Source organism: Eretmochelys imbricata, chromosome 26 (genome assembly GCF_965152235.1).
Source record: "Eretmochelys imbricata isolate rEreImb1 chromosome 26, rEreImb1.hap1, whole genome shotgun sequence".
Lineage (NCBI taxonomy): Eukaryota > Metazoa > Chordata > Testudines > Cheloniidae > Eretmochelys > Eretmochelys imbricata.
The window spans coordinates 10,494,098-10,512,138 of record NC_135597.1 but is presented as its reverse complement, the minus strand read 5'-3'; the positions used below and the strand labels follow the sequence as shown (position 1 = coordinate 10,512,138).

The following is an 18,041-nucleotide window of genomic DNA, read 5'->3' as shown; positions in this document are numbered from 1 at the left end:
ATTCCCCACCATCCCTACTAGCCTCCAGGAAGGGTTGTGGAGGGCGGGAAGAGCTGGCAGTTCAATGCAGCAATTGGGCTTTCTTACCCTTCTCTTGAGGAATCACAAATAGGGATCATAACATGATGCAGCCTTTGAAAAAATTCAGGCACATGACCTCGTCCAGCAACGAGTGCCACCAATGTGCAACGACCTGTTTCCTTCAATACAAGGCCATTAGTCTGAGCGATCCCTTGCTCTCATAATACAAGTCAGGTACTGATCAGTTCTCATTGTAGCCTTTATAACTTGGAAGTAATTCAGTCGAATCACAGATACACAGGTCCATCTAATCCAACTGTGTCCAATGCTACATGCTTCAGAGAAATAACCCTATGCACAAAGGAAGTTTCTTCCTAACCCATGAAGGATAAGGGGTTATACCATTTATATTTTTTTCTCTAGGAATTATTGTGGGGAAGTTCTATGACCTGTGTCATAGAGGAGGTCAGACTAGACGATCATAATGGTCCCTTCTGGCCTTGGAATCTATTAATCTTATTACATCCAACTGTGGATGTTCCTTGCCATATAAACATCTCTAACTCCTGTCTGAACCTTACTAAACTCATAACCTCAATACTCCGATAGCAAGTAAAAGAACAAGTTTGTAAACAGCAAGGGAGAACAAGAGCCTTGAACTGTGCTGTAGGAACTGAGAACTAAACACTTGTTGTATTCATTAATAACAAACATCCACTGATAGCTATTTTTCAAGCAAATCCTTGGCTGGTGAAAGATCGTCAACAGGCAGTAAGTTCCACAGGTTAAGTGGGGTATGTAAAATTAGCAATTACTTGTTATTGGAGTAGCGCCTAGGAGCCCCCCGTCCTGGATCAAACAGAACAAGACAACAAAGAGTTTACAAGCTCCTTTTTAGAATTTGTTTTTCAGTTTCACTGGCTGCCTCTGCCTCCTCCCTTGGCAAAAAGGATACACAGCAGCACTCAAACCATCATGTTATTTTACATCTTCCTCTCCGGTCCCCTCTTATTAGCATCATCTCTTGGTTGAAGAGCCCTGCTCTTCTGTTTTCCAGGTTGAACTCTGAGTTCTTGCCAGGCTTTTTGAGAGCACAGTTTGTACTAGTACATGTTATAAACCCAGATATTTGACACGGGCTCTGGAATAAGTAAAACCCAATTATTAAGAGTCGAACAAATACCAGCTTCTTCCATTGTGGCTTTTTGGACTCCTCGGGTAAGCGAGCATCACTAAATAGTTGTGCACGTTTAGTCCAGCCTTTCCCCACATGGACACTGAGCATCAGCTATTTGCCTGAGTATCTGTGACATGATCCCAGTTGTCATGGAAACAAGTGGCAGTATTTCTAGGCCAGAAACCTCACCACCAAATGGGAAAACCGACCCAAGCAATTAACAGCCTTAGATTTGTATTAGTTCAAGAAATCCTTTTATCTGTGCACTCACCTCGTCTAAATGGAAAGAGACAATTATTCTTTTTGCAAGAATCCAGCAAGAAGTAGACACAGAAAATACTACTTATTGCTACAAAAAAGAATCGGGCTTTGGGTCAATAGCACTGACAACTGAAGAACTGGGAACAACTCAGTAAGGCACCAATTTACATTATTGGTGTGTAGGCAGCAACTCACATGTGGAAGGACTTGCAAAATCAAGGCCTACATAACTAGTCAAATGAAATGCAAAACTTCGGTCTTGACCAATTGCGGTCATTAATTATCCCAAAGCCCTTTTCATAATAAGCGGTGTTAGCCATTGTGCCCTGGCCAGCTGTCAACTCAGGTACCTACACTCCACCTACTTACACTCCCTTTCTTTTAGGGAACCAATTTATAGCTACTACGAGAGCTTTGCTCCCCCCTTTGATTGTCTTACAGATAAAATGGGTCCTAGGAGGGATTTAAATGTAGGGAGAAATGGAACACAATTGGCAAACTAGATACCAGATCCTTAGTTGCTCTGCTGGATCTATGTTCAGAAACTGCTTCTTCAGAGCTGATCGATCTGCTTGTTTGAAACATCTTCCAGAAACTGAGGCAACTAATTAAGTAAAGGGTGAAAATCTACCCGGCTGAAGGTCTGACAGTGAGACTAAATGTAGAGGATGGGGAAGAGTCTGCAATATAGCAGGTTTCAGAGTAACAGCCGTGTTAGTCTGTATTCGCAAAAAGAAAAGGAGTACTTGTGGCACCTTAGAGACTAACCAATTTATTTGAGCATAAGCTTTCGTGAGCTACAGCGTGGCTTATGCTCAAATAAGTTGGTTAGTCTCTAAGGTGCCACAAGTACTCCTTTTCTTTTTGCAATATAGCAATATGCTTTGGGAGGGGAGAAGGGGAAATCAAACTGCTCTCTGTATTTCCGGGACCACTGTCTGCTTTACAGTGAAGAGGACAGCACTCTTCCAATGCACTCCTTCTTGGATTTGTGTGTTGGGAACCTGAGCCTAGAAGTATTTCTTCACTGACTTCTTCGTTCACGAGAAAGAAGAATAACGTCCCTGGAGTTGGGCGGCAAACAGCCCATTTAACTTGAAAGTATATGTGGGACCAGCGAAATGTGGGAGGAAGTACTTGTTTAGCTCTGAGTTTGGGACAGACTGGGGTGGCTAATTCCCCTAATTTCAGCAAACTGGACTTCCAGCAAGCAAGAAAACAGTACAGATGTAATCCCGCAATCATATTCTTGAGGTTATGTCAGACCAGACGCTAACGTGCTTGCAAAAAGAGAGCTCTAATTACTTTCAGGTAGTCTGACGGTGATTATGGATTTCCTTGGTCCTCAAGCCCAGGCTCCAGCCTGAGCCTGAATGTCTACACCGCAATTAAATAGCCCCTTAGCCCGAATCAGCTGGCATGGAACAGCCACGGGTAGTGTAGACAACCCTTACAGACTTGCTCCCACTTCCTTCTGGTTCCAGATGGAGATTTGCCCCCCAGGGGAATGTGACTCGATCAATACTATTCCATCAAACCCAGCTTCCTGCCTCTGGCTGTAGTCAATAACTGGGTGGTCCAGAAACGTCAAAGTGCCACCTGATAATGCTACTCGCTAGGTGTGTAATTCTGCATGCTTTGGGATCTAGGAGAGGAATTCCGTCCTGACCTCAGGGTTGATCAGTGTGTGCTCTGAAGCACTGTCTATCTCGTCAGTGTTCCTGGAGAACCCATCACTGTGCGCAGTCAGGAAAGTAATTGAAGTACTTTCCTCATGGACTGTATTTTCTAAATGGACAAGCTACCTAATTCTCAATTACTGAGGGACAATCTCCACTCATTGATATATTTTGCTTTCCACAACCAAATCTCTGTACAACTTTTCATGAGTTATGTACCCCCGAGTATTCAGATTCAAAATATCTAATCTGTATTGTTAAATCTATTCACCTAAATTTGGGTTATTGCTGATTATGAACTCTATGTATAACGTGACTTTTAAAGACAAACTTTGTATTTGTGGATAATCTAAACACTATACCCAGATATACAGAGACTCTTTTCTCAACCTACGTATTATATAACTATTTAACATTAGCTTTAATAAAATTTTTATATTTGAGTGCTAGGAGTATAAAGTGTGATAACCCCGCTGACGGGGAAGGGGCGGGGGGGATAGATCAGTGTTCACATCGCATTCCCCGTCAGTACCTAGCCGAAGCCGGGGAAGCGAATGATCCGACCAGCGGACCAAATTCCGTGATGAAGCCTGGTCACATACCATCCGAGGCACGTTGCGCTTACACTAAGACCACCCCTCTCTGACCATTAATGCAAATAGCTATTTAGGATACTCAGTCTCCTCCGTGTACATGCATCTCCATGGATCGATACAACAATGACAAAGCACATCAGATAGGTGTCGGTGCTAAACAGCACTCTAGCAAAGAGATGCAGGAGCCGTCTGAAAAATGGTTCCCGTGCGGACTCTTTACAATAGGATCTAGTAAAAGTTTTTCTCAAACAAGTCTAAATATTAGGCCAGGGCTAAGATGATGGAATCTTTCAGCCACTGTACATTGTAATACATAATACAATAAGGCTTTTGCAAAGGACCGTGAGCCCAGTACATTTACCCTCTCGGAATAAACCAACCAATTTGGAGCAGTACCGGGGGGGGGGATGTTGCACATCCATCCTCACAGCTAATCATCATGCTGTGCTCACTGACTGAGTCACCAGGATATGTTGTTCTGAATGAATCACGCTTGCTGACACCAATATCTAGTTTTTAATCTGGCTGTTGCTGGGCTGAACGCAGACTGCACACGTCTCTGATCAGATCCTACTGACTTGCTAAATTTGATTGTGTTTGAAACAAAGCTACACGGCTCAGTAGCGGGGGGACAGTAACACTTCAGTCAGCACGTGTTTTTGTGATGTTCTATACAGCTGCTCTCAGTTTACAAGAATGTCCTAATTCCTGGATGCTCACTGAACTGGAACACATGGGAAATGACTGTGTCAATAAATGTCTGACAATTCTTCCCTTTTTTAAAAAAATAAATAAATAACCTTACAGGCTTCATTAGGCACCAGACTGGTGGGGATACCTGCGTGGGGAAACTTTAACCGCCTGTCACCTTAGACTGGATCTGTGGGGTGGACAGACAGTTGTATAGCCTACATCTAACTGCTTCTGGAGCATCCTACTCTTGTGTGACTTCAGATGCCTGGCTTTTCTTCCAGCCAACCTGAGAATCAGTGATGACTACCTCAGCCTCTGGCAGGCCAGATCCTGTAGCTTTCTTTTCATTGCATTTTAATTGTTCATCACGTCTACATCTCTCTCTTCAGCTTGCTGAAATTCAACTGTCTGAGCCCAGGAATGAAGCAACTTCAACAACAGAGGAAGTTTCTCCCTTGACTAATGAGACAATATCTGTCACGTTTGTAGTGACATTCATCCCAAAGATTCCCAAAGCACTTTGCAGATACCACCAGTGGGCAATGCCACTCCTAGGTGTTAAACAACGCGGTATAGCTGTTTAGGACCGAAAGTAAAGAATGCTATTTTTCACTGAAAGGGAGTAAATAGGTGGAATGTAGGTAAATATTGTGCTCTTCTAATATGAAATTTAAAATGATTCACTTGTTTTTGTCTGCTGTTTGGATGTATTTCCCTTTAAATTAACATTCTTTAAACTGAGCTCTTAGCTGCCCCAGAACAGAAAAGGGTGGGGAAAGAGATGGGTTCAGATTCCTGGGTGAAGTATGTTGTGTGTGTACAGAGAAATTTTTCCTGGGAATTTATCAGTGTTTATTACCATCACCACAACAAAAACAGGGTGATCAAAAAATCAGTGCAAAAAAGAATAATTTCTTGTGGGTAAATATCGAGGTTTATTTTGGTGTCCGGAAAGATGGGGGTGGGAAATTTTCAGTAGATTAATGTTCTGAATTGCATTCATCAATGCGGTTTGCTGCAGAACTAAAACAGAACTCAAAACACAATGCCACCTCTGAGTTTAAGAAAACAATACATCCTCTAATCCCCAAATAAAACTTTTCATCTGAATACAGAGTTTACTGTTGTAGACTTGTAAAGATTTATAGACGAATAGTTCTGTTTAATAATTGGGCCACACCAGTTGCAGTGCATACACTCAACTTCATCCTTTTCTCCTGTCCTTGTTTTTTTTTAAACTTTCAAATACTTCCTTGTGTTCTGAAACAGATTTTTGTTTTCTTCCCATTTCAGTGGGTCGAAGCTTTAAACCGTTATCTGCTAACGGCTTGAATGGGTACCTGGTGGGCATGAGATTCATCAGTACATTCAGATGCTCAGGCACTTCAGAGCTTGCGTGCGTGTCTGTTTATTGTGTGTATCTTCTAGATTAACAAATAGCCTTACTTCAACAGGCAGCTTCGCATGTACACACAGAGTAAGGTATTATTGTAATACACATAGGAAAATACAATACATGGCATGAGCTAATAAAACGTGGGTTTTTTTGTATTTGAAGGATACAAAAGTAGGGTGAAAATCAGAAAAAAATACTTCTTGTAAAACCCAGGAAATTTTCAGTAAAAAAAGGTTTAAACAGAAAACGAAGGGGCTTATATGCAAAGCAGTGGTTTTCAACTTTTTTTCATTTGCAAACCCCTAAAAAATTTCGAACGGAAATTCCGTTTGGAAATCTTAGCCATAGTCTGCGGACCCCGGGGATCTGTGCACCGCAGGTTGAAAAACACTCATGCGTAGGGTCAATGAACAGAGCAAGAGGTTTCAGAGTATGATTTCATCTTTCACCTTGACCACCGTGGGTATAAAAAGCTTTGTGAAACGGGAAGGAAGGCTTTATTGGGACACACTGCTGCGTCTGACCAAGAATCAGTGAATGAACTGATTCACAATGAATGAATTCTGAACATTTTTACTGTACGTGCAGTTTGCTCAGTACTAAATCTCAGCTCCTACTGTCACATTACTGTTTACGTGCATAAAGTCATTTTAAAAATGGCCACTCTCCCTCACTTCAGCTCATAATTTTACAAGCACAAAATTTCACACAAAGGTGGCTTTGTGCTCCCCATATACTTTAGGGCAAGGAATTCTTGGGTAAAGTTTCAGGTGTGTGGTAGGGAGGGTGTGACAGGTGCCACCTGGAACTGGGATACCACTGAGCCCTCTAACCCACCAGCCCGGGCTCCCCCTCACACTGTACTGCCGTGACAAGCTGCAGAGCCGCTCCCGGTCTTACACTTTCACCAGCATACACACAGGCAGGGACACACCCAGCTGCAGTTACATGCAGGCTCTCTGACCAGCCACTGCATGTGAACCAACAATAGAGAGGCTACAGCCAAAATTACCACCAGCTTCCCAGCCGAGCACCCCAGAGCTGTACCGTCCTGCCCTGGTCCAAACCCCAACCGGTATGAATTTATTGTCCAGTTTGCCGCCTCCTCCTCAACGTGGAGAGGAATATGTAACAGCCTTTGTTCCTTCAGCTACGATCAAAGCAGATTACCTAGCAAATAAACAAAAATGCACACTAAACTTAATATACTAGATTGGATATGAATTAGCAGATTCTCACCCTATCTAACTAATGGTACAGGAAGACTTACAGATTCTTAAGGCACAAGCTGCATAAGCTTTACAGCTTGGGTTTCTCAGGTCTTCATACACAGGCCAGAAATCCCTTTAGCCTGGGCCCAGCACTTCCTCAGGTCTTTCCAGGAGTCTTCTTGTGTGGGGAGTGAAGAACAACAGACGATGTCACTCCCCTGCCTTACATAGCTTTAGCCTACGGCGGGAACCCTTTGTTTCAAAACTTGGTTCCCCAGACCGGTTTGTGGAAAAAGAGTAACATCTCAAGATGGAGTCCAGCGTCGTGTGGCCTGGTCACATGCCCTTGTAGTGTCGTAGCAGCCATTGCTTACGGGCTGTCTGGAGTGTTCTCAGGATGGTTCACCCAGTGTGAGATAAGCTTCTCTTAAGGCCTATTGTTCTTTCTAACGGCCCATTATCATGAATAGGTCCTTCCGCGCCAGCAACCTAGACTGGAAGCATCTTGCCTAGTGGGCGTCACCCAGGTATGACTACATAAGAAATACAGACACAGTTAATATTCAGAACTTCAGATACAAAAATGATGCAAGCATACAAATAGGATACTCATATTCAGCAAATCCTAACTTTTCCAGTGACACCTTACACAACCCGTCTTGCATAAAATAAGTCTTAATTATGCTATAATCCTATCACAATGAAGAATATGCGGTGCAGCGTCACAGAAGGGATGGGGAGTCTTTCTGAAGAGCTCGAGGAGAGGACAAATCTCCAAGGATGATACATCAGCAGCTGTGTTACGGGGAAGCAGTCTTGTCCACGCATGAACCAATAAAAATATGTGCATCTGCATGTAAGGAATCACTGTTATAAGATTTAATGATTTCCTTGTTTCAAAAGAGCCCTAAAAACTTTAAGAGTGGTCACTTCCAGATTGGAATACAGTTAAAACATGGAATTTAGCCAAACACCAGCTAAGCCAAACCACAGGGGAGATTTTTTTTTTTAAATCTTCCTCTTACTATCTTATCAGTAACATGTGCGCAGTAACCTCTGAGCTACCTGCTATCTTAAAAGACCTTTGACTATTGTTTCCAGCGTGTCCAAAGCTTCGTCACTCACCATCCAAAACTCTACCGGTCATTGCAAATAAGTTCCAGCAGCCACGCACTCTGATGCAAACCCTGATACTTCTACTCCTGAAGCTATTGTAGAGCATCTTCCCATCCAGTGCCCTCACCAAGGGACAAGCTGTTAAATTCACACCAGAGCCACCAATGCTACAATGCCAGTCCCTTCACTGAAGTGCTTCCCACTTAAAGCAACGGTCTCATTCGAGGTCTTCTTCCTTGTCTTTGCTCCCTAGGATCACCTAGCATCAGCCAATTATCTACCCTTCTAGATTATCTCACACCACTGCCAGGTCTAGAGCCTTGTCTTCCATTAGGAACAGGCTTGTTCTCTCTCTCTCCCCTCTTTTACCTTCTTTCCTTTCACGCAATTCACAAGAGGTTAAGGAGAAGGAAATGTGGCCCTTGGCCTCAAATTCCCAGACATCAGAGCTATCTAGGGCTGGAGAATGTCAGCAGGGCTGGAGAATGTCAGCAAGGCTGGGGAGAAAAAAAAAAATCAGTTCTCTCCTAACCAAATAGCTAAACTGATCAGCTAGAGGCAGATGTCAAAGAGTACAGGAGGAGCTACCTGCAGAGTCCGAGGTCAACACTTCTAGTGCTGCAGAGGCTCCAGCAACAGCAAAATGGAATAGCAATGCTGACAACATCCCTGTTGCGTACAAGTTTCTGAACAACCATTTAAATCTGTTGCTATAAGCAGCAGGGTGGTTCTGGAGCCCGTTGCAGAGCACCCCCACCCCCCACCCCCAAAAAGCCATAGTTCAACAATTTATCCTCTGTTCATATCTGGAAAGATGTTTTTGCCATCACAGAATACAGAAACTACCACCCTTTATTTTCCCAAATATTTTTCAAGTCCTAATAGAAGATCTAGCTTATCAAATTAATTTGCTAATAAGAACATTGTGCAAAACCTTACTTACCTTCCTCTATTGATCAGTCCCATTGACTTTAATTGGGCTGCTCACGTAAGTAAGGCAAGCAGGATCTGCCGCTCTATGGATAAACAGACAATCCTATTGATCTAGTGTTGTCAGTTTCATGACATCACCGCTACCTTTACGAACCTAGTCCCTGATGCATAAAATTCATTTCTAAAAAGCAATCCACTGATCTTCACCATCTTTCATGCACTTGGGAAATTTTAATGTAGCTATAGAAAAGGTCAAGAGAATATTACAAGCGAGGCAGCTCACCGAGTGAGACAGACACTTATTACACTGGACTGGATCTTTGGGGCAAATGATAGCAAGCACTGTGAAGTTTCCACTCAAAATTCCTGCAGGAAGGGGGGGATAGCTCAGGGCTTTGAGCATTGGCCTGCTAAACCCAGGGTTGTGAGTTCAATCCTTGAGGGGGCCATTTAGGGATCTGGGGCAAAAATTAGGGATTGGTCCTGCTTTGAGCAGGGAGTTGGACTAGATGACCTCCTGTGGTCCCTTTCAACCCTGAGATTCTGTGATTCTATGAGCTTTGTCACCTTAAAGCAGAGGTGGGCAAACTACGGCCCACGGGACCGTCCTGCCTGGCCCTTGAGTTCCCGGCCGGGGAGGCTCACCCCCAGCCCCTCCCCTGCTGTCCCACCTTTCCCGTCGTCACACTGTGCGGGCAGCGCTCTGGCCCTCCTCTCCTGCTGGGCAAAGCAGCAGTGTGTTTAGCTCCAGCCCAGCGGCACGGTTGCCAGACATGTTGCTCTGAGCAGCACAGTAAGGGGGCCAGGGGGCTGGATAAGGGGCAGGGCGTCCCAGGGGGCAGTGAGCAGGGGGGTTGGATAAGCGTGGGAGTCCCGGGGGGCCTGTCAGGGGGTGAGGGTGTGCATCGGGGTTGGGGCAGTCAGGGGACTTAGAGCAGGGGGGTTGGATAGGGAGCGGTGTCCCGGGAGGCGGGTCCCAGGAGGGGGTGGTTAGGGGACAAGGAGCAGGGGGGGGGGGGAGAGGAGTTGGATGGGTCAGAGGTTGTGAAGGGGCGGGGCCAGGTGTTTGGGGAGGCACAGCCTTCCCTACCCAGCCCTCCATCCGGTTTTGCAACCCCAATGTGTTTGCCCATCCCTGCATTAAAGAGTTAAGCAGCCAATCCTTTCCTTGCATCCCTGAACCAGGAGACACGACTGGTTGGCAAACCATAGTGTATGTATATGGACTGGTTTCCTTTATCATCTGCACTCATTGTGTCTGGCACCTTTCAGCCAAGAAGCGCTAGTCACTTCCCAAACAAAGCCAAATTCATCCCTTATGCAAGTCCGTTAAGCGTTACAATATCCCGGAGAGATAGGTATATGCCGTTTACACACCAGGTAATTCATATGTAGATTTAAGAAAGGTACAGAGAGCGGCAGAGTAGGAAACAGAAATGCAGAGCTCTGATTGCTAGTCTCCTGTTCCCATGAAAGAACCTCCCGTCCACCTCAGCTTTATCTGTCTTGTCATTAACCATATGCTTCAGAAACAGAAGGAGGGACACAATACCAAGAAGGATTTATTCTTGCAAGGTGCTGAGTACACTGCAGTCAATGGGAGCTGAGGGCATTCAGCACCTTGGCAAGCTGAAATGCCAGAGCCTCCATCACAATGGCCTAGAATGGCCTGATTATAGATAGGGAATAAACATAAGCTCTGCAGAGTTTAAGACAGCAAGAGTTCAGCACAACAGGTCAGTCATCTGCCTGGAGAATACAGCTGATCTGGTGCTGCAAGCTTAGACAATGAAACACTCAGCCAGACAGACAGAAAGAAATAAGTTAGCCACTTATTAGCATGAAGGTAGCACTGGCAACATCCCCATCAAGACGATTCTGTGAACAAACCAGTGTGTCTGTCCCCCCATCACTGTCCGTTTGAGATTTTCTACCAACAGAAAACACTGGATTCAGCATTTCAGTTCTTGCTGTGTCATGCCTGGCCTTTGTTATGTGGGAAAGCTCAGTGCAGTTTTACGTCTATAACAAATGGGTTAGCAGAAGTCGAACACCTTGCTATGCATTTCACTCACACAAAACATTGTCACTGAAGGATTCTGGGACCAGATCCTTAAGTTACCGGATTCCATCGGCGATCAAAGCCACTCCAGCATCGATATGAACCTGGAAAGAAGCAGGCAGCGAAGAGGAGAGCTGCATATATATTTTCAGCTTGCCAAGGTGCTGAATGCCCTCAACTCCCACTGACTGCAGCGTACTCAGCATCTTGCAAGAATAAACCCTTCTTGGTACGTAGCGACTGACGGAAACCAGGATCAGCTAGTGACACTTTCCCCAGCTCGAGGCCAGATTGGCAGAGGTACGAGTTGCTACCATCTGATGGCAAACCATTGTGAACTATATTAGAGTGGTCTCAGACCAATTCCTAGTTGCAGGATGTCTTCACAATAAATGGCACCATTGTAAAAGACTAACTGGCACCTCTGTTGGCAGTTTCAGAGACGCCAAGTATTAAGTGGGCAATGGAGACCAAAATGACCTCTCGGGTCAGGGCTGAAACACCCCTTTCAAGCGAGGCAGGAGCAGCAAACTGAGCAGTGGAAAATTTCACCTGTATGGCCCACTGCACAAGTATGCCTCGCAGCAGAGCTGCTAAATGGGCTCCTGCCGCTGCCACTATAGTTAAAAGGGACGGTATTTTCCACCAAGATGTAGGATGTGAACCACAAAGGGCGGGCAAAGAAAGCTGTAAGTCACGCATCAATAAGATCTGCAGCCCTAAAGACTCTGCTTCTAAATGGCACGGTCTTGCCCTCCTCCCTTCCCACACGTGCTAGCTGAATGTATTACTAGCCCCCGAGACCCCTGAAAAATCCCTGGATCTCACGTAGAACAGAAAAAAAGAATTAGATGTGTTTGCTGCACTTCTGTAAAATTGCAGTTGAAGGAAAATGTGATTCAACAGGATGCTTGTACAACGGGCGCTAGACTTTGATCTCACTCACATTAAAGTCTTTCCTCACTTCAACCAAGAAGACTCCCACATCCAATTTTATAGCAAATAAAAGAAGGAGTTTATAAACAGCAAGGGAGAACAGGAGAACTGAACTGTCCTGTAGGGGCTGAGAACTTTCGTCGTATTCATCTAATAACCAACATCCACTGACAGCTATTTTTTAATCAAATCCTTTGCTGGTAAAGATGGTCAATAGGATTGAGTTCCTATTTATCCACAGCAGGTACAGCACAATTAACATCAACGTAAATTTCTCCAATTATTGCATTTCACTGTGATCTGGAGGGAATTAAAAGGATCCTATCCCCTATCTTTGAGCCCCACACTCTAAAGTCTTACAAAATCTAACACTCAAGGAAACGCGGAATGGGTTTTTATTCCAGTAAAAAGTTTCACATTTAAACATTCCCTTGTACCAACGGAACAACAGCTAATGTGTTGTGCCAACAAACGAGGAGCAGAAAGCGAAACTAACTCTTGTTTCCATTTGCAAAGCTGACTGAAGTGTAAAACACCATGGAGGTGGGGAAAAAATGCTGAAATGCTAGATTTTAATAATGTACAATTTTAACTTTAAAAAATTAGCAAAAGGAGAAAATGTTTAAGAATCATACAGGGCTTCTATTCTTTTCAAAGCTATTTTTTTTCTGTGAAACAGAGAACACTGCTAAATTATTATTCTTGGCAAGGCTACAAATATAACAGAAAACGGGTAACACAGTCCCCGCGGTACAATGGTGCTCAGACGTGATACGCAGGGTTCAGTAAAAAGATCTGCACATACATTACAGCATGCACTCAAGCTACACTCAATTGCTCTTATTTTTATTGCTGTCATGCCTCAAGCATGCCAGGCACTTTCCAAAACATTGAGGAAGATAACCCTGGTGCTAATCAGCTTTACCCTCTCAGACCCCGAGGGGTCTTACAATGAGCTTGCTGCACAGGTCCGCTCACATGGACCTCATTGCACATGCAAGGCCTTGGAAAATACATTAAAGAGAGAATCTTGCCAAGCACCCAATTTAGGTAATCACATTCCGACAACCTCATTCTCGCTCCTTAAATTTCAAAATATTATTTGCTTCCCACCCTAAATTGCTGTGTATTGTTGCACAGCTGCCACCTTTAACATCAGAGGGGGCTGCAGTAATTCTTTGTCTTCCCATTTTGTTTGCTGGTTTGGGTTACTTTGGGATGAGCGATGCCTCGTAATTCCCAGACTTCTATTGGGAGGACTGCATCTCAAGGTATTGACACACACATAACTGGAGGACACACCTTTTAGAAAACTCATTGTATGAAAAAACAGCCTTGTTATCTGCAGATAACCAGAGAGATTGCACTCTAAATAACAGCCCTTTGACCTTCTTAAAAAAGAACATATCCCACATAGCTAAGACGAGCTCAGCTTGTTTGGCTGACAGAGAATGTTTTCATCTCAGCTAAGCAATACTAGCGTCTCCAAGCTTCCTAGGAAGCATTCCAACTCCTACAAAAGTATCGCAGGATAAGTAAGCTTGGCAGAATTCCGTGTTAATGATTTCAGGGGAGAATCAGTTTATTTTAAGCTTTTTTCTATTTTTATTGATTTACATTTTTACAGTTGTGCAAAATTATGGGGTTTATGGCTTTTGTATTTTTACCTATTGAAATTTTCAGAGTTAGGGAAAATTATGGGGGAGTCAGGCAATAGCTGGAGGAATCAGACACTTATTTAACAAGACTATATACTGGGATTCAAAAAGTTAAAGCTCTGTAACAGTTAAATCACAAACCGTCATCCCATGTCAATAAATACACAATAAATATCCTTAAATCAAACTGTAATAAGTTCTCAAGCAGCATTCTTACTTGGCCTATCTGAAAATGTTGATAAATATTGATTGAAATATTTTTCCAATCAATTTGTGGGCATGTTGAAATTGATGTTTGTCAACATTTACCAATAAAAACCTAATCCAAGCCTAGGTATGAGAGTTCTTTAAATTCCCCTGGTGCAAAACAAATTGCAATTGAAACAAAAGCAATTACCTAGATGACGAGGGGTTAATCCTCTTTTGTTTAATATAGAAAATGAAAATGTTATTACCACTGAACAAATGGAAGTCAATAATTTTTGAGAGGATGCACCTTTATACAAGCTATGAGGCAGTCAGCACCTTGGACCTAAATCAAGGCAAGTTTTTAGCAACCCCTTTCAACAAAGGGTCATTTTCTCCCTCAAGTTTCAGCTCTATAATGATATAGGTAATTAGAACCAAAGATGTATATTAAAACTCATGTGAGATGTTAGAGGAACATGGCTGCAATTGTAGAAACAAACGCAAACCGTCACTTGATGTTTACTAAAACACAGAAATGTTGTCATGATTTTAACTTCTTTATTTTAAGTAGTTCAACCATTCCACTGCAGCGTGGGAAATACAAGCACCACTCTACTGCCCTAATGAACAGGAGCCAAAAGGAAACTGACCTGCCGGTGTAGTCTTTAAGCTGAGCAAGATGCAAAAACTAATCTAACAGCATGAGAAAGTAAAGAGTAAATACAATTTTTCAGTTCTCGTTTTCAATGTCCCTAACATGACTAACTGCAAGGACAAAGGCGCATTTTTAAATATGATTTTTATCTTGACAGTACAACCCTTTTACAGTTGCTTTACAAGACAACTTGATGGTGACAGTTTTCCCCCTTAAAACATCTCGATGTGTTCTTGTTTGAAAAATAACAAAACCAGTGTATAAGAAACTTCCATTTTCATTCCCATTACAATTCTTAGCACCTTAAATGCTCTCATTAGGTTGCTGAAATCATAGGTTCTGTGTAACCCAACAGACCACACTTTTCATTGCAACGCGGTATCTTTTCTCAGGGGTAGCATATTATAGGTCCCTTGTGAGCTGCTCCGCGCAGGGATTTTGGTTTTTTGGGTAGGTCTGTAAAACGCTGTGTACACTTGGGGCAGTCAAGAATATAACGGCCCCATTACCAGAATAATCAGAGCTCCCGCAACAGAAACCAGCTGCACTCCAAAAAGGGACCAATAATGCCTACAGAAGCGGATGCTTCTACCACGGTCTAGAAAAGAGCAGCACAGCGAGGTCTTCTTTGCTCAGGGCTCTTTTCAAAGCGCTCAACGGCCCAGCCCCGGGGTGCAGCTCTCTGGGCACGGAGACGGGCTGCAACAGACCAGACACCCCGTCCAGCCTCGTGCACGCCCGCTTCTTGGTTCGCGGAGATTTTGTCTGCCGGCAAAGGCACGTGCACCCGAGCACCTTCCAGGGAGGGGACAGCCAGGCAGACAAGGCTACAGCTCCGGGGGGGGGACCCAAAGCAAACCTGTTTACACCGAAACACACGCCGCCCACACCGCTCTTGCGAAGGCCTGGCACTGCCCCCGGGCCAACCCCCCGCGGCGACCCCTTTTCCTTAGGGAGGGCGGAAACTATCCCGGTTCCCGTCCGGGCGGATCATCCCATCAGCAGCGCGACCCACGCGCATCCTACACCCCAACCTCGCACGGCCCCTTCCCCCAAGCACACACATCACCGCATGGCGCCCCTCACTCCTTCTGCCTCCCCGGCCTTTGCACCCCCTCTCCGGGCCCCCGCCCGTGACAAGCTCCCGCAACCCAGCCCGCTGAGCAGCGTCTCCGCTGCACCCCACGACCGCCCGCCCCTGCCCATCTGCCGCACCCCACCGCCGCTGCGAGCCCCCGCCCGAAGCGGGGGGCTGCCCTGCCCTGCCTTGCCCCCGGCGCAGCGCTGGCCCCGCCCCGCTACCTTCTCCTCGGGCTCCGGGGCCCCGCCGAGCCTCTGCCGCAGCTCGCTCATCTTGGCCCGAGGCCGCGGCGTCCGCCCCGGCTGCCGCTCCCGGTGCAAGAGCCGCCGCTCCGAGCGCTGCAGCGCGAGACCAGGCGGCGGCGGCGGCGCGAGCGGCCCCGGGATTCCATGGGGGGGGGCGGGGGGAAAGCGGCCGAGCCAATAGCAGGCGCAGGAGGGGGGGGAAAGGGGGCGTGGCCGCTCCTCTGTCTCCGCCAGCCTCGTTCTCAATGCGGAAGCCGCCCCGCCCGCCCGCCGCCGTTCTCTCTCTTTCTCGCTCGCGCGCGCGCAGCCCCGCCCAGGTGTGGCAGCTCTCCTGCCGAGGCCGCCATGATCGGTGTACGCAGGGGCGGACGTGGGGCCGTCACGCCGGGCCCTCGCCCGTCCCACGGGATTCCCGCTCCAGAGAGCGATGGAGGCCTGGGAAGCGGGGCCAGGCGGGCGGGGGTGCAGTGCAGAGCTGCTGGAACTAGGGGTGTTGCTGCACCCCTTGGCTTGAAGTGGCTTCCATGGCATGCGGGGTTTGCAATTTGCTTCTCAGGATCCCCACCGTACACATTGTGCCCCTGCCCCTGCTGCCGGGGGCACGTCATTACCGGCCAAAGACTCCCCCTCTGCACCCACACAAGGGCTGCATCCACCACGTGGCGCTGAGTCTGTCTTCGCAGGCAGGGCTTGACCCTCCAAAGAGACACAAAGGCCACAGTTTGAGGTGTGAGGACAGAGTCCCAGGCCAGTAGGGACCAGTGTGACCATGTAGTCTGGCCTCCACTATAGCACAGGCCAGAAACCTTCTCCACAATCTTTCCTAGAGCAGATCTTTCAGGAAAACATCCAACCTTGATTTTAAAATTGCCAGTGAGTGATGTAGAATCCACCAGGAGCCTTGGTAAATGTTTCCAATGGTTAATTACGCTCGCTGTTTAAAATGTACTTCCTATTTTCGGTCTGAATTTGTCTAGCTTCAACTTCCAGCCATTAGATCTCATTAGACATTTCTCCGCTGGACTGAAGAGCCCATTATAAAATTTTTGTTCCCCAGGTAAGGACTTATAGATTGTAATCAAGTCACCTCTGTATTGTTAAATAGATTGAGCTCTTTGAGTCAATCACTATAAGGCATGTTTTCCAATCCTTTAATCATGCTCAAGACTCTTCTCTGCACCCTTTCCAAAATGTCAACATCCTTCTTGAACTGTGGACACCAGAACTGGACACAGTATTCCAGCAGTGGTCGCACCAGTGCCAAATAGAGGTAACATAACCTTAGTTGTTCAGCATTCAATGAACAACAAATTGGTGGGGCATGAGAACTCTGGATAGTTTTAGAACTTGGTTTTGCAATTTCAAAGAAAAGTGGCAAGTGATGGTGCATTGAAGCTGCCACTGATTCTGACATTGTAATGCAGTTGCTGACCTGGGTATCAAGGGTCTCTCTACTGGAGAGGCTAGGCTGTATGTTACAGGCCTTTAACTGATTGCAAGTAAGGAACAATGTTTAATTCAGGGGGGCTTGTGCTTTTGTAGGAAGTGGCTCTGAGCTCTGTGATATTTTGAGTGACCACTGAGTGCAGCATCATGAAAGCCGGAAAGTTCCTGGGAGGTTACAGATTGATTACATCACCACAAAAACCACCACAATCGGTGCAAGTTGGCAAACTCTACAGCTTGACCAATCCAAACCCATCTGGCAGCCCAGAACTGCCGTGGGGCCTTCAGCGCATCAGAACTCCGCACTGCCCCAAAACCTTCAGGACTTCAGCTTTCCACCCAGGCCCCTCCCATGACTCTCGTGAAACCCTAGGAGCTCCAACATGCCATCCTGCCGCTGCAAACCCTGCTTTCCCACTCAGTGCCACTTAACCACCCCGGGGCCCAAGCTTCCAATTATCAGCCCCTATGCACAGAGGGGTGCACAACTGCCCCGGAACCATTGGGGCCCCAACAATCCATTCAACAGCCCCCCACATTTCACAGACTATCAGGGTTGGAAGGGACCTCAGGAGGTCATCTAGTCCAACCCCCTGCTCAGAGCAGGACCAATGCCCCAACACATTTGCAGTGGACCCTACAGAGTCCTGATGTTCCACCCAGCAGCAGCCCCTGCTCCTCTCCTC

General features: G+C 45.9%; 1 protein-coding gene across 4 annotated transcripts in view; it reads right to left on the bottom strand.

Annotated features, from left to right (window-relative positions):
- The window catches only part of CDS2 (CDP-diacylglycerol synthase 2), a 40,155-nt gene extending 24,093 nt beyond the window's left edge, over positions 1–16,062 (bottom strand). Inside the window, exons 1-3 of one of the 4 annotated variants that reach the window (XM_077805882.1) lie at positions 15,886–16,020; positions 7,094–7,567; positions 6,871–6,993 (exon numbers count right to left, since the gene is read on the bottom strand). Coding sequence is in view for 1 of the 4 variants with exons in the window: in XM_077805879.1 (XP_077662005.1) it covers positions 15,886–15,936 (51 nt within the window). In the remaining 3 variants the exon portion in view is untranslated. Of the gene's footprint in view, positions 1–6,870; positions 6,994–7,093; positions 7,568–8,519; positions 8,657–15,885 lie in introns of those variants that run through there. The other 3 variants (XM_077805883.1, XM_077805884.1, XM_077805879.1) reach the window with 3 other exon arrangements.
- Between the last annotated feature and the right edge of the window lie 1,979 nt (positions 16,063–18,041).